The 16,013-nt window shown below is 37.6% G+C and overlaps 1 protein-coding gene across 1 annotated transcript in view; it reads right to left on the minus strand.

Annotated features, from left to right (window-relative positions):
* wwc1 (WW and C2 domain containing 1) overlaps window positions 1–16,013 on the minus strand; it is a 55,025-nt gene that overhangs the window by 14,138 nt on the left and 24,874 nt on the right. The window contains exons 7-15 of the mRNA XM_067424754.1: window positions 11,908–12,054; window positions 11,676–11,746; window positions 9,494–9,736; window positions 8,398–8,487; window positions 6,043–6,611; window positions 3,847–3,964; window positions 3,598–3,765; window positions 1,329–1,521; window positions 1,045–1,185 (exon numbers count right to left, since the gene is read on the minus strand). Of these exons, the coding sequence (XP_067280855.1) occupies window positions 1,045–1,185; window positions 1,329–1,521; window positions 3,598–3,765; window positions 3,847–3,964; window positions 6,043–6,611; window positions 8,398–8,487; window positions 9,494–9,736; window positions 11,676–11,746; window positions 11,908–12,054 (1,740 nt within the window). The remainder of the gene's footprint in view (window positions 1–1,044; window positions 1,186–1,328; window positions 1,522–3,597; window positions 3,766–3,846; window positions 3,965–6,042; window positions 6,612–8,397; window positions 8,488–9,493; window positions 9,737–11,675; window positions 11,747–11,907; window positions 12,055–16,013) is intronic.

Genomic DNA, 16,013 nt, shown 5'->3' on the forward strand with positions numbered 1-16,013 from the left:
GTGGTCTTTCGAATCAGCTTTGACCGCGAATCTGGAAGACTTGGAGTTAAGCTTTTCTCTGAGAAAAGAATAAAGAACGGCACTGAAGTCGTTCTTAAAAAAGGAAGATGTGTTCGGAGTTTTGCCGAACGGATACGATGAAAGTTTAATCTGTCAACTAGCTTCGCTTCACGTTGCTCTGGTTGGTTGTAGCGCTATCCTATCATGTGCAGAGGGAGTTTGAAAGACAACCGTTTATCCCGCCCCTCGGATTGAGCCCTGTCTATGGTGAGTTTCCAGACCAAACATCTTGATGTGGGTCTGGCTTGTCAGGCAAGCACTTTTTATGAATAGTGTTGTTTTAAAGGCATTAGATGTGCATGATTTTGTTGCTAAAACTGGATCGTTCAGATAAACTATTATTTGACATAAAATTTACCTAGCATGAAATGCAGATATTTTTAAATACATAAAACAGACTGCATGCAAGAATTAAAATCAAACTACATTATTTTCACTTAGACAAAACTACAAATTTCAATTAAAGTAATATTATAATATTAGCATCTCACTTTTTGTGTGCAATCCCATTACTCAATTTGCATTTATATTTATTTTTAATTTAATATATTTTATCTATTTAATGTTGATGCCTACTGAACTGTATTGCTAGAAAGTAACAACAATCATCTCACATGATATAAAAGAGCTTCAGGCCTTATTGTGTGCCTTATTTGTGGAAAGTACCAGTAAAATGAAGATATAATTATTTCATCCATCTTAACAGAACAGGATGTTTGTAAATTTAAAACTGCTGATGAGAAGAAGCGAAGCAACTATGTAATTTGATCATCAACCGCATTAAAAAGCAGAAAGCACTCTTTGGGCAAGAAAGAATCAATATCTTCTATTGAATGACGCAAGAACCGGATATAATAATCATGAAGACTATGTTCCTCGATGAGTTTAGAAATTTGGCAAGACTGTTTCCAAGAAATGTTAGTAAGGCATTTAGATGTGGTGAGTTAAGCATTGAGTGCTTGTGTGTGTGTGTGTGTGTTTTACCAGGTCCTGCTGAGGGGAGACCTCTGTTTCCTTGTGCTTCCTATCCATTTCTGGCATGTACGTGCAGTTGAGGAGGTTGTACCACTTGGTGCACCACTCCTCTGAATACTCCTCATCAGCCAAGCTGATCTGAGCACCAGCCTTTTAAGACAAAAAAGATGAGAAATTAACTACCTAGGGTTGCATTCACACAGCATTACATAAAAGGAAATAGGATTGCATTTAAACACTTTATTGACGTTTAGGCATCACGCTGTTTGCTCAAACTCAGATCAGACACTCACTAGACAGTCCTCTCGGCCAGATTTGCTGGTGGTACAGACATCGATGCGTAGGGTCTTCTGTCTGAGAGCAGTGGAGGACATCTGCAGGCTAAACGCTTCCTTGAGCTCTAAGGGTTCCTGTGGCAGAGCGCCGTGGGTGCGGAACAGACAGCGAACGGGCTCTGAGCACGGCAGCACCACCACACGAACATATCTGAAGAGATTCAATCAAACACAAGTTAAAAACTTATCAGAGATCAATCTGACCCGTTTTGATTTTTGAGTTGTCCGAAATGGTTAACCTATGTTTTTTTTAAATAAATGTTGTGACTTTTTCTGATTTAGGATCATGATGAACATGCATGCACAGTTTCAACAAACTGATGTGTTTTGACATATACACATAAAATTACTGTTACGTTTGTGATGTCCGCGAGTCGATTTGACCCGCATATTAAAATTTTCAAAGGTAACTGTACAGACCCAAAATAATAACATAACAAAGAGTCAGAGCGTGTATTATAGTTTGGCACCGCATCACAATTTAAGAGTCTATCGCTATTTATCTATTGCTCTTTCATTTCTTTTTAAAATCAGTCACCAAATATAAAAAATTAAAGTCTGAAAGCTTTCAAATGCTATATAGTTTGTCAAGATTGCATTAGGTTTAGACTAAGATATTATCGTAATAAATGTATAATGGCAAGTGTCCCACAAGCATTGGGAAGGGGCAGATTTAAAAAAAAGTGGTTACAAATATTTTTATAAATCATAAATACAGATATGTATTCTTTGTATTGTCTGAAAAGAATTTATATTAAAAGTTAATTGTTTGTCCTTGACTGTATGTTTTTTTCATAGTGTGTTTTTTCATAACTTTGGGGAATTGTACAGAATCCAATAAGGATCAATTTGACCCGGACCATTCTGAGTGTAACCAGAAATCAAACAGTGCTTATAGGGTTATTTCACCCAAAAATGTAAAAAAATTCACTGGAGTGAGATGGACTTTTTAACAACGTCTTTAATAACTTTTATGGGTCTTGAGAAAGGAAATGTCATTGCTGCCAATGAAGGCCTTTCTGAGCCATCGGATTTCAACAAAAATATCTTCATTGGTGTTCCGAAAATGAACGGCGGTCTTATGGGGGTCGAACGACATGAGGGTAAGTAATTAATGACAGAATTTTCATTTTTCGGTGAACTAACCTTTAACATCAGAGATGGGCATGCACATGCAAAATAATGGTGATGGGAAGAATTTTAGGTTTAGGCATCAATAAAAAGTCAATTTAAGGAGTCTTATCTAATTAGAAGTCATTTTGGAAAATAAGTTCTGCTAAAAGTAGAACCACTTTTTTTACGACTAGGATACAATTTTTTGTCCCATTATTGTTTTAAAAGCATTACATACACGTTTTTTTATCTTTTGATAAAATTAAGATAGATAGTGAAAGGTAGATTAAGGTGTATTGATAGAAAGTAACACAGTAGCAAATTCGTGGAAGAACTGGCCAATTACAGATCAGAGGTTTTAATTATGCAGAACTTTAAGGCTTTATATAATGTAAACAAATGAGTTATAAAAAAATTCACCCCCCTCACAGTTGACATGAAGGGCAAAATTAGCTGTAAATACCAAAACCACTTTGTACCAGGCTGTAAACATGTTTTTTCTGCCCTAAAGTTGGGCATTTTCACATGGGGAGATACAGATTTGACTCCCTTTTGGAGCCTGTATCTAGCGGCTAGTCGATAAAGTGCAGTTTAAGTCACTTCTGTGTTGGTTTCAAGAGAAACCACAGAAGGTTGCCATTTTGTTTTAACTTCAAAAATGGAGGTGGAAAATCTACTTTGGGTTGAGGCCTCAAAAGATTAATTAAAATGTAAATTCAAGGAGCCGCTTTCCAAAATGATTCTCAATGCATCTCAATTTGTCATAATGCAGGGGTGTTATGTGGCCTGCTGCTAAGTTGTCTGTAAATCTGCATAAAAGCCATAATAAAATGTCTGTTCTGACATGTACATGAGAATGAACTTTCAAGCACTGTCAGGTTTAATTATTTGTGTAGACTGATCCACAATCATTTGAGAAAGAACCACTAAGTATCTGTGAATCGATTCCTCCACTTCATATAACCCTTTTACAACTATTGAATGGGTTAATTCCCTTTGTAAAACCCAGCACATTTCACTTGGAGAAATGCTTCATCAAAATTACATCCTGCTGATTAAAATTAATGTTTTTATCAACTTTAAATGAAACTGGCTGAGAGAGCGCAATCCTTACATGTTCTGGTTGGCTGGCAAGGAGAGCGCACTATAGTTGGAGAGCTGCATTACGAACACTGTGAACCTCTTCTCTTTTGCTTCATACTTCAGACCGAGTTGGATCTGAGAGCTGCTCGCTGAGCTCCCGTCATCATAACCCAGCAGTTGCTCAACAGGAAGCCCAGGCCTGGAGGAATGAAGAGCACTGTTTTACCATCCAAATCAGGGTCTGGAAAACATAGCTTATAATAAAATTCAAGTGGCCTACCTTTTCTCTGAGGGCTCGTATACCCCACTGTCGCCTGCAACCGATTCGTCAGACACGGCCGACGTTACTCCCGCCTTCTTCGATCCAGGCCCAGACACCCTCATTTGCGCAGCAGCATCTTCATGGACAGAAAAGGGGCGAGTAGAAATGCGACACTGTGTCACTTTGGAAGGGTGTTAAGTTCCTGAGCTCGAGTGAGTTCACCTGCTGGGCTAGTTGGGAGTGAGCTGTAAATCTACCCTAACAGACCAGACATTCAAAGGGTTTCTCTAGTTTCAGGTGGAATTCTGGGTTGACAAATGAAGAGTGTCCACGATGAAAAGGAAAAAATCTTACAGTTCTCAGACATGCACACGTTTAAATGTGTAACTAACAATTTTTTGATAAGGATTAATCTAGCAATAGCCAATTACAGATCAGTGGTTTTCAACTGGTGGTTTTTAATCATAGACTGTGAAAAATATGGATGTAGTGTCCATTATTTTACTGCTAATTAGTCGATTAATCTAACAAGGTTTTTTAACAATCTACTGATTATTTCTGATTTGTCAATTAATTGTTTAGTTAGCTTACCAATAAAATCACAAACAATCTGAGTATCATCTCCCATTCCCTTTAAAAGCCAATTGAACTTGCACTATGGCAGATTCGCTATTTATACGGCAGAATATAGACACCCTGAGCCTGACGAGTCAGTTTAAATACATCGGTGTATTGACATGATAAGTCAAATAATTAGCCAATGTCATTACTGCAAAAAAGTAATTCTTATACATGCAATGACTATCCATTATGCTATCCATTATCCATTATTTATCTTTATGTACACAATAATCATCTTTTACATTGTAATTAGGGCTGTCAATCGATAAAAATATTTAATCTCATGATTGTCATTAGTAAACTTGCGATTAATTGCAACTTAATCACACATTTGATTGTATATGTAAATGTGACAATTGTACCTTAAATTAATTAATTAAATTAATATTTTTCAAGTTTTTAAAACTCTAATCAACATGGCTATGGACAAATATGCATGCTTTATGCAAATGTACGTTTATTATTAGTTAAACCATACTCAGAGCATGAAGACTAGACATGTTTCAAAGGTCACAGATGTTTTTCTAAGAACTTGTTCATGTCTTTAAAGCCTTAGCTTATATAAATTTTATATATTTTTTAAACTTATATTTATTTTTAAGAATATAAATAAAGGGAGTTTTTACAGTGGGAGTTTAGTTCAGAACGGTGAATGGTTTGCATGAAAAATTGGTCATGTGAAAGCTGTTATGTGGACCGGAGAGCGCACCAGGGTACCGAACAGGAGACTACGTTGAGGAGGTGCTTAGAGTTCGGTTGAACTCAAACTGTGCTGCGATTCCTGTGAACAGTGTGCGAAACATGGCCTCGGGAGTGCTCTAGTTCAGAAAAGTAACCTTCTTATTCGTTTTAGCCGATTGTAATGTATTTAGTTCAATATAACACACAAGTGGTGATGGTGTTAATGATTTACTTCGGATATGAGCGAGAGCGAGCAAACTTATTCGAGTGTATTCATGCAATCTCCTCAGAATCCCTTTTCAAGCATGCAACCAAAAAAAACCTTCCTCCAATATATTGACCCGCGTTCTGTTTTCTATTATATCCTTTGGATTTTTGTGATTATGTAAGATGCACGCAAATGCACCAGGGTTCAACAGAATCAAGTTGACCAGCTCAGCGGTGGAAACCGGTAACTATAGCGTTCGGACTGCAGCAAACGTGCTCAGTGAAAAACACCCTTTTCTTTTATTTCGACCTGGAGTCTAATAAATATTAAAAAGAACAAATGGTAGCTTATGTAGGCTATATAACACTTGTCACTTGTTTCAGAATAGTAATGTTAATGTTAGCCCTTTTCTTTACACATTTATGTTCGCTGCTGCATCCTTTGTTCTGCTCTCTTAATAAAATTACTGCCGTTAGTATGAATTTGCGTTAATGCATTATTAACGCGTTAATTTTGACAGCCCTAATTGTAATCCTTTTATTTTTAACATTTCAAAATGTTTGTGTGCTGCTGCGCAGTATACGTGCGTTGTGTACCCGCCTATAGTCGCATTTTACAAACGCGCCATTTCAATAAAAAAAAATAACTTTGATTTGGTGGACCACATAATTTTGATAAGCAATGAAAGATTTTGGGCAATGTACCTTTTGAAGACTCTACTGCGGCCATAATGCTGTCTTGTTTGTTGTCACGGTAGCCCAGCTGCCCCTGCTGCTGGTCCTCTTCAAGCCGAAGCTCCATCAGCCTGTTTTGCAGATCTAAATCCAACTGTGAGGCTGGACCAGAAAAGGCCTCTCCTGACAGGAAGGAAGCATCAGTAACAAGGGGCGAGCAAGGAGGAGAGAGGGAAGACAGCGAGGAACGCGGGGACAGGGAGTTCATGGAGCGAGGGGTCTCCGACAGCCTCAGCACTTGGGTTCTCTGGCCTACCCCCGGCCCACCGGCCACCTGCCTGGATGAGGAGGAGACCTCATTCTCATGGATGGTGGTGATGGAGCTGGAGGGCCTGTAGCCAGAGGTGCTTCCGTCCTGCAAAATAGAGTCCAGTTTGTTCTGGAAGTCGGGGTCGCCTAGTTCGAGCTGCTCCAGGTAGATGTCGGTGAAGCTGAGCGAGGAAGTGGAGCCCAAGCTGGAGGTGGCCAGGGATCCTCGGCTGGAAGTCAGCGATCCACGGCTGCTGCCCGAGGAACATGACAGTGTGCTGGCAGACAGACTGGAATTTTGACGTCAAATGAAAGAGACAGCGGGAGGGACGGAAGAAGAGAAGGAAAGTTAATCAGAAAGCAGCTCTAGTTCATGCTCTCTCCCCCCCCACCCCATATCGTCTCACTCTACCCCATTTCAAATCTCGACATCAAATGCATTCCGCTTTAAAGCAAACATGCTAATTAAGAAATGGCAGGCTCACTAGCGAAACACACAAGGGAATGCTCCCTTCATGAAACATGCCTTTGATGTGCCTCTACTAGATGCTGAAAATGAATTAGGCATTAGTCATAATAAAAAAGCAAGGGCAAAGCTATTGTTAAAGTTAACAAGAGCATTCGTTTGCATAGTTTTATAACTTCAAAAGTCTGATCCTTCTGATATTCTGAGCATTCTTATTGCAAAGTCATTACATCATATATAGTGACGCAAAGTTATTTTGATACGCAGCCTCCACTTCCTGCTGATATTCAAAACATCCCAATAAATGAGTTACACTTACAAGTTAAATTTTTGTAACTTGCACACCATCAAAATGTGTTTTGTTGGTTGATTTAATGCTTGCTTAAAAATATATTTCAACCAACAACAAAAAAAATCGGTCATCATCAACCGGTTTATGCTTGATGTCCAAGAACAAACCCCATTGGTCCTTCTCAAATGTGCTTGTGAGTCACGCAAGACCAAATTTAATCTGTTCTTCAGTTCTTTTACGTTTGAGCTTGTTTATGTATGTGTGAACATCAATGTTTATGTGAATAAAAGCCTAAATTAAAAGTCTAATTCATCACAAAGCAACTTGAATTATATGGATTATTTTTTAAATGTGATTATGAACATTTTTGTTGCATGGACTTACGATGGATAGACAAAAATTACTGGTTTGTGAATAATAATAATAATAATAATAATAATATAAATAAATAATAATTTGATGAGAATATAAAAGATAAGACAATAAATAATAAAACAAATTTAATAACACTGTCAAATGTTTAACATATCTTTTAAAATAAGCATTGATCTTTTCATACTGTACATTATAATGTTAAATATTGTGTATGTGTATATATATATATATATATATATATATATATATATATATATATATATATATATATATATATATATATATATAAAAATGACAAGAACTCATATGACAAATTCATATTGATGATGTCAGATAACTTTGATAGAAAAGTATGTCATGGATTACAAACAAACAATCAGCTGTCAGCTGTTCAATTTAAGTACACAAATTAGATAATACCAATTTAGGTCAACCAATGACCAAGCAATGCTTCATTTTGCTCAGTCTGTGGTGTAAAAGGTCGCATTAGCAATTCAAGAAAAACCTTTAAGCAAAACATGGTCAGGTCAAAGTCTGAATCATTTTGGTTCCAAATGTCAATATTTTTTACTGGTAGTCCACTGTATAAAGAATTTCTGGATATAATACGTCACAGTTTCTTTTGCTTTCCTCACTTTAATGAACTATAGTGTCCTGCATCCACTAGTTAAAAATATATATATAATTTTAGTTTGACTGTATGTATGTATACATTTAAAAAAAACAATTTTGCTTGTAGCATATAAGTTTCAATTTAAAATTACAAAATCGTATGGACTTTAAATGCATTTTTTATGTAATGACTGAATTGGCAGGCCAGAATGTATTAACATTGGTGCATCCTGATTAGACAACAGGTAAAAAAGTAAATATTGTATGTTGTCCCTATTATGAGGGTTATTTGTATTGTCCATTTTATTTAAATGTCAGGGTTAGAGGATACCTTTTCAGCTGGGTGTCCAGGGAAGATGCCAACCTCACTGTCTCCTCCAGCTCCTTCACTAGTTTGTTTCTCCTATAGTGCAGCCTCAACCTGAGCAAAGCAACACAGAGAACTGGTGAGTTAGTACTACAGTATAAATGTTTTTGTTTTAATGTTTTTTTTTCAACTCCATTGACTTTATTAATGTATATATGTATATATATATATATATATATATATATATATATAGTCTTTCTGTGGTTCTTTTAATGAAATGATGTTGGTTTGTTATTAAACAGCAGCGGATGAATAAGGCACCCTTTGTGTTCAACCTAGATCCAGCGTTTGTGCAGCTCAGGTTACAGGAAGAGTGCAGATGCCAAGCTAAACTGGGATACAGTATCTAGAGTAGAGAACAAGGGCCCTGTTCAAATAACTGAGAGAGAACGAGTGATAATAAGACCAACAGAAAGAGAATGAAAGATAGTGAGTGAGTCAAGCAAAAAAAAGCCTAATTGGTTCTCACCTAGGCAACCTGATCTCAAAATGTGGGTGCCTCTTCTAAGGCCCTGTTTAAACCTGGTATTAAGATGTATTTTCGTCAATCCGATCACAAACAGGGTCTAAAACGTTTTGAGCTTGTCCACTTTTGACCACTTCCAGATGCAGTCGAAAGCACTTTAGACGGGATTGCTTTCATAGTATAAATGCTCATGTGACTGAATGCGCTTGACCATCCACAAAAGACTCTACGGTGCCCACTGACAAAAACTGAAGATCTGCAAAGGGCGATCCACATTCCCACACTTTCTAACCAAAAATGACCATGATTTTTCAAGGAATTTCCCATGATGTTTACAATCATTTGCAATGGCTAGATAATGATTTTATTTATTTATTTTTATAGCTGAAAAAAATGGGGCATGATAGAAAAAAAATGTTTTCAATAGAAAATAGAGAATCAATTTCCAGGACTTCCAAGATAGTAGGAACCTTGAAGGTCTTCATTCCTTCATTCTCTACACATTCCCATTCTATGGTGCCATTGTGTAACTAGAAGAAATATACCACTGGAACCAAATACATGGAGCGCTTCTGGCCAAGTTAACCATCTCACCTCTCAGTCAGCGCTTTGCTCTGGTTGTCCCGTGCAGCTTGCAGGTCCTTCTCGAGTCGTTTCTTTTCCGATTCTATCTTCTCTGCCTCGTTGGGTGCGCGCTTGCACGGCGTTACATACTGCAGTTCCTTTAGCAGCTCTTCCTTCTCATTGATGAGGATCAAGCGATCTCTCTCCGGGTCCAGCAGGCCCGGCCATGCCTCGCTATCCAGTTTAGCAATCTGGACCTCTATATTTGCAATCCTGATTGAGCAAAGTGAATAAGATAATGCAAATAAAGTTAAATATGCAACTATTGTCAGAGATCAGTATAGCAACAGGTTGAATTCAAAATAGATCTTTTTTATTTTACAATTTTAAGTAAATATTGAGTAAAAATAATTTAATTTAATTAGCTATAGTGGGGTTAACTAACATTTTGTGTTGTTTTTGTCTGTCATTTTCTTACACACACACTTACACATATACATATACACATAAACATATACACACACATATATATATATATGATTTATTTAAAAAATATAAAGAAAAGAAATTACAAGTGTATATTGTTGTTAGAAAAGATTTCTATTTTTAAAACATTTGCTTATTTTTTATTTTTTTGTACTTTTTATTAATAAAAGTATTATAAAAAAGTATCACAGGTTATGAAAAAATATTAAGCATATTAAGCAACCAACTTTGAAAATGAATCATCATATTAGAGTGATTTCTGAAGGTTCATTGGACACTGAAGACTGTGATGATACTGAAAATTCAGCTTTGCATCACAGAAATAAATGATCATTTAAAGTATGATAAATTGAAAACCAATTATTTTAAATTGTAATAATATATTCACATTTTTTTTCTGTATTTTTGATCAAATTAATGATGAGCACTGATTATCTCTGCATCATGGCACCTGTTAGTGGGCGGGATATATTAGGCAGCAAGTGACCATTTTGTCATCAAAGTTGATGTGTTAGAAGAAGGAAAAATGAGCAAGAGTAAGGATTTGAGTGAGTTTGACAAGGGCCAAATTGTGATGGCTAGGCGACTGAATCAGGGCATCTCCAAAACTGCAGCTCTTGTGGGGTGTGCAGTGGTCAAGGAAGGAACAGTGGTGAACCAGCGACAGGGCCAAGGCTCATTGATGCACATGGGGAGTGAAGGTTGGCCCGTGTGGTCCGATCCAAAAGTTGAGCATTAGCTCAAATTGCTCAAGAATTTAATGCTGATTTTGATAGAAAGGTGTCAGAACACACATAGGATCACAGTTTGTTGTGTATGGGGCTGCATAGCCGCAGACCAGTCAGGGTGCTAATGCTGACTCCTGTCCACCGCCGAAAGCACTAACAGTGAGCATGTGAGCATCAGAACTGGACCACGGATCAATGGAAGAAGGTGGCCTGGTCTGATAAATCATATTTTCTTTTACATCACGTGGATGGCCGGGTGCATGTGCGTCGCTTTCCTGGGGAAGACATGGCACCAGGATACACTATGGGAAGAAGTCAAGCTAGTGGAGGAAGTGTGATGCTTTGGGCAATGTTCTGCTGGGAAACCTTGGGTCCTGCCCTCCATGTGGATGTTACTTTGACACGTACGACTTGCCTAAGCATTGTTGAAGACCATGTACACCCTTTCATGGAAACGGTATTCCCTGGTGGCTGTGGCCTCTTTTAATAATGTGCACTGCTCAATATAATGTGCACTGCCACAAAGCAAAAATGGTTGAGGAATGATTTGAGGAGCACAACAATGAGTATGAGGTGTTGACTTGGCCTCCAAATTCCCCAGATCTCTATCAAGTATTTGTGAAAGGCCTGAACAAACAAGTCCGATCCATGGAGGCCCCACCTTGCAATTTAAAGGACTTAAAGGATCTGCTGCTAACATACTGGTACCAGATACCACAGCACACCTTCAGGGGTCTAGTGGAGTCCATACCTCAACAGGTCAGGGCTGTTTTGGCAGCAAAAGGGGGACCAACACAATATTACAACACAACCAACAGCATAATGTTATCCCTGATCAGTGTGTGTGTGTGTGTGTGTGTGTGTGTGTGTATTTGTTATATTATATCAACCACCAAACCACCTGCTCTCCAAATATTGGCATTACTGAATAAAAAACGTAACTAACCACTAGCTAAAAACAAATTTTTTGGGAGAAAATTCTGAAGAAAACTAGATACCTTCTTTTTGCCTCCTCGTATTTCAGGCTCAGTCGTACCTTCTCAGCCAGCTTATTTGAGCTTGATACAAACTAATAAAATAAAAAATCACAATGAAAAAAAATACTTTTCTGATATTGTAAAATAGATTTTGTTCTAAAAATGACTTGCACATTGTGAAACCACTAAAATATACCATAATCATTCATTATTTACAAGCATGTAAAACCCAGCACTGAAGGCTGTCTCTCACCTCAGCAGGTATGTCTGTTTGAGACTCGGCGTCTGAGTAGAGACGGGGCAGAGAGAGGTTTGAGTTGGCTAGGGACGGATTGCTGGCCCACAGGTCAGACTGAGAGCCATAATCTAACTGGAAATCATCTTTTAGCACAGCCAGTTTCTAAAAGAAAAACACAATAATCAGATGTCAGCATGTGATTTTGTCCCTTTGAGCAGCATACCACCTTAAAGTGAGGTCAGAAAATATTTGACCTTTATTTACAATTGCAGAAAGCACATTCAGAACATTTCTGAGATGACAACAGCCAACAGGGGCTTAAGCATAATTCATTCGTCTGACACCCTCTGTGTGAGACTGAAGTTGCCTGTGTGATTATTAAGTGATGAGTAAAGAGAGGCAGTGAGGCTACAGGGAGGAGAGTTTATTTGCAAGAAAGAAACAAAGCTATGAGTGGCATGTTACGGGTGAACACACGCATGACGGAAGAGGTCTGCCAGCTGCAATGGGGGGCATGCATTATTTAGCATGGTCTGCCTCTCCATATGCTCGTCGAACAGAGTGAGGAATAGTTGGAAATAAATAAATAAAAAATGACAAAAGAAAGGCAAAACAAGAGGGAATAATACGCAAGGAAAATGGGGTCAGCTTGGGCCCACTGAGAGCCGAAAAGCTGCTCTCTGACAGTTTAAACGCCTCATATGCTACTGTAACATTTGGGAATACTCCATCTGCCAAACATACTGTACTGTTCAAAAGTTTGGGGGCAGTAAGAATTCATGACCATTAATTCTATTTCAAATAAATGCTGTTCTTTTGAACCTTCTAATCATTAAATAATCCTGAAAAAACTATCACAATTTCAGCAAAATATAAAGGAGTACAGCTGTTTTCAATTGTGTTAATAATAAGAAATTTTTCTTGATCAGAGATCAAAGATCATGTGTCACTGAAGACTGGAGTAATGATGCTGAAAATTCAACTTTGAAATCACAGGAATAAATTACATTTTAAAATCTTTAATATTATATATAGTATTATATATATATATATATATATATATATATATATATATATATATATATATATAAACTCTGACATACATGTACAACCTCTGACTTTCAACTGTTTTTACTTTCAGTAAACTTAATGTGTGTGTGTAAATATTTGTATGAAGACTAAAAGAGTCGACACCATAAGACATACACTAAAAATGTTTCACAGACATATGGCTAACAGAAATAGAATAATGTGTCCCTGAATGAAGGGAGGCTCAAAATCAAAAGTACCAGTATCTGGCGTGGCCACCAGCTGCTTGAAGTACTGCAGTGCATCTCCTGCTCATGGACTGGACCAGATTTGTCAATTCTTGCTGTGAGATGTTAACCCACTCTTCCACCAAGGCACTTGCAAGTTCCTGGGCATTTCTGGGGGGAATGCCCTCACCCTGCGATCCAACATGTCCCAGACGTGCTCAATGGGATTGATGTCTGGTAAAGACCTGCCTTACAACAGGCCTACAAGCCCTCAATCCAGCCTTTCCCAGCCTATTGCGGACAGTCTGAGCACTGATGGAGGGATTGTGTGTTCCTGGTGTTTCAGGCAGTAGTTGTGGCCATCCTGTACCTGTCACACAGGTGATATTTGGCTATAACGATCCTGCGCAGGTGTTGCTACACATGGTCTTCCACTGCGAGGATGATCAGCTGTCCTTCTTGTCTCCCTGTAGCCCTGTCTTAGGCGTCTCACAGTGCGGACATGACAATTTATTTATTCTAGCCACATCAGCAGTCCTCATGCCTCCCTGCAGCATGCCTAATGCACGTTCACGCAGATGAGCAGGGACCCTGGGCATCTTTCTTTGGGTGTTTTTCACAGTCGGCAGACACGTTTCTTTAGTGTCCTGCGTTTTTAGAACTGTGACCTTAAATGCCTACTGTCTGTAAGCTGTTAAGGTCTTAACAACCATTCCACAGGTGCATGTTAATTCATTGACTATGGTTAATTGAACATGCATGGAAAACATTGTTTAAACCCTTTACAATGAAGATCTGTAAAGTTATTTGGATTTTACAACATTATTTTTGAAATACACAGTCCTGAAAAAGATACACGTGTGAAAAAAATACACACACGTGTGAAAAAAACACAGATCTTCTCTAGATCAGTCAGGTTTCTGGCCTGTCGCTGAGAAACACAGAGTTTGAGCTCCCTCCAAAGATTCTCTATTGGGTTTAGGTCTGGAGACTGGCTAGGCCACGCCAGAACCTTGATATGCTTCTTACAGAGCCACTCCTTGGTTATCCTGGCTGTGTGCTTCGGGTCATTGTCATGTTGGAAGACCCAGTCTCGACCCATCTTCAATGCTCTAACTGAGGGAAGGTGGTTGTTCCCCAAAATCTTGCAATACATGGCCCCGGTCATCCTCTTCTTAATATAGTCAGTGGTGGAGGAAGTACTGAATCTCAGTACTTAAGTAAAAGTACAAATAACCAGAGCCATATTTACTTAAGTAAAAGTAGAAGTACTACAATCCTACTTAAGTAAAAGTAAAAAAGTACTTTATTTTAAATGTACTTTTATTATTAAAAGTAAAAGTACATGTATAACAATTTATTCTCTTAATGTCTATATTTTAATAATTAAAAAGAAGAAAACAGTATGGGCTGTGGCGTTTTAATTAAGTTAGTTTTGGGTTAATGTAGGCTAATTGTGCGTATCATCTGTAGCCCAGTTTACATTCTGACTCACAATATCAGGGTGATCTGCAGAGTTAAATATCAATATTCAGAAGTAACATTTTCATCAGCTTTGATGTATTTAAATCTTCATATTTATGAGGATTAATCTTAAATATAGGATATGCTTCAGCTTTCCTTTTATATTCTTAAATTTGATCAATAAATTAAATTAGAATAACGCTATATGGTTGTTAAATTAAATAATTTACACTGACAAATTACAACTGCCTTAAATAATGTTATGATATTGTTTTAACTATATTTTTAATACAATAAGAAATGTTGGAAAGAATGTTTAAACATTAAACTAAACTACCAGTAGATGGCGGCAGGTCTTAATGAGTGAGTCATTGAGTCGGTTCGTTCAAACGGCTGATTCGTTCATGAATGAGGCAGTCGTTTACGAACAGGTCATTGAATCTTTGATTCAACCGATTCATTCAAACGCTGAATCATTCATTTTAACACACTATTGCTGTGAGATGCGTTGTGGTTCTGATGAGGAAATATCATCTGATCTTGGAAATATTTTCGCTGTTGTAATAGAACAAAAACAGTTTATGTTGCATCTAAAATGTAAGTGACTAATTTTAATGAATTGTTTATGGAACTGTCATGAAATCAGTGTCACATTTTCAGTCGTAATGGTATTCAGGAAAACAGCACTCTTGGTCGTGTCATGTGATGTTTTTTTAACTGTATTATACATTATAAAAAGCTTCACGTTTTGAATATTTACTGCAGTATGTTACTGAGTTTCTCTGTACATGCGGCGTTGGTTTGTTTCCATTTCTCCTCGAGAGGCTGAGCGATTGTCAACAGCGCAACCGTCAGTTTACACATTAGCCTATTATTATCCATTAATTATCAGAACAAACAGTAATCTTGAGCCCTGAAACTGATCAGAAAATGTAACGAAAATGTAATGAAACGTTGTAGAAATGTAGTGGAGTAAAATATTTGAAAGAGTAAAAAAAAGTAAAATATTTGCTGCAAAATGTAACGAAGTAAAAGTAAAAAGTAAACACTATTGATTCTACTTAAGTAAAGTACAGATACGTGAAAAATGTACTTAAGTAAAGTGAATATAGTGCAGTCGCCCTGTCCCATGTGCTAAAAAACACTGCCAAAGCATGATACTACCACCCCCATGCTTCACAGTAGAGATGGTTTTCTTGGGATGGTACTCATCATTCTTCTCTTCTCTCATTCTTCTCTCATTCTTCACTCATCATTTTGGTCTCATCTGACCACATGACTTTCTCCCATGTCTCCTCTGAATCATCCAAATGGTCATTGGCAAACTTAAGACAGGCCTGGACATGTGCTGGTTTAAGCAGGGGAACCTTCCGTGCCATGCATGATTTCAAACCATGATGT

Source organism: Pseudorasbora parva, chromosome 18 (assembly GCF_024679245.1).
Source record: "Pseudorasbora parva isolate DD20220531a chromosome 18, ASM2467924v1, whole genome shotgun sequence".
Lineage (NCBI taxonomy): Eukaryota > Metazoa > Chordata > Actinopteri > Cypriniformes > Gobionidae > Pseudorasbora > Pseudorasbora parva.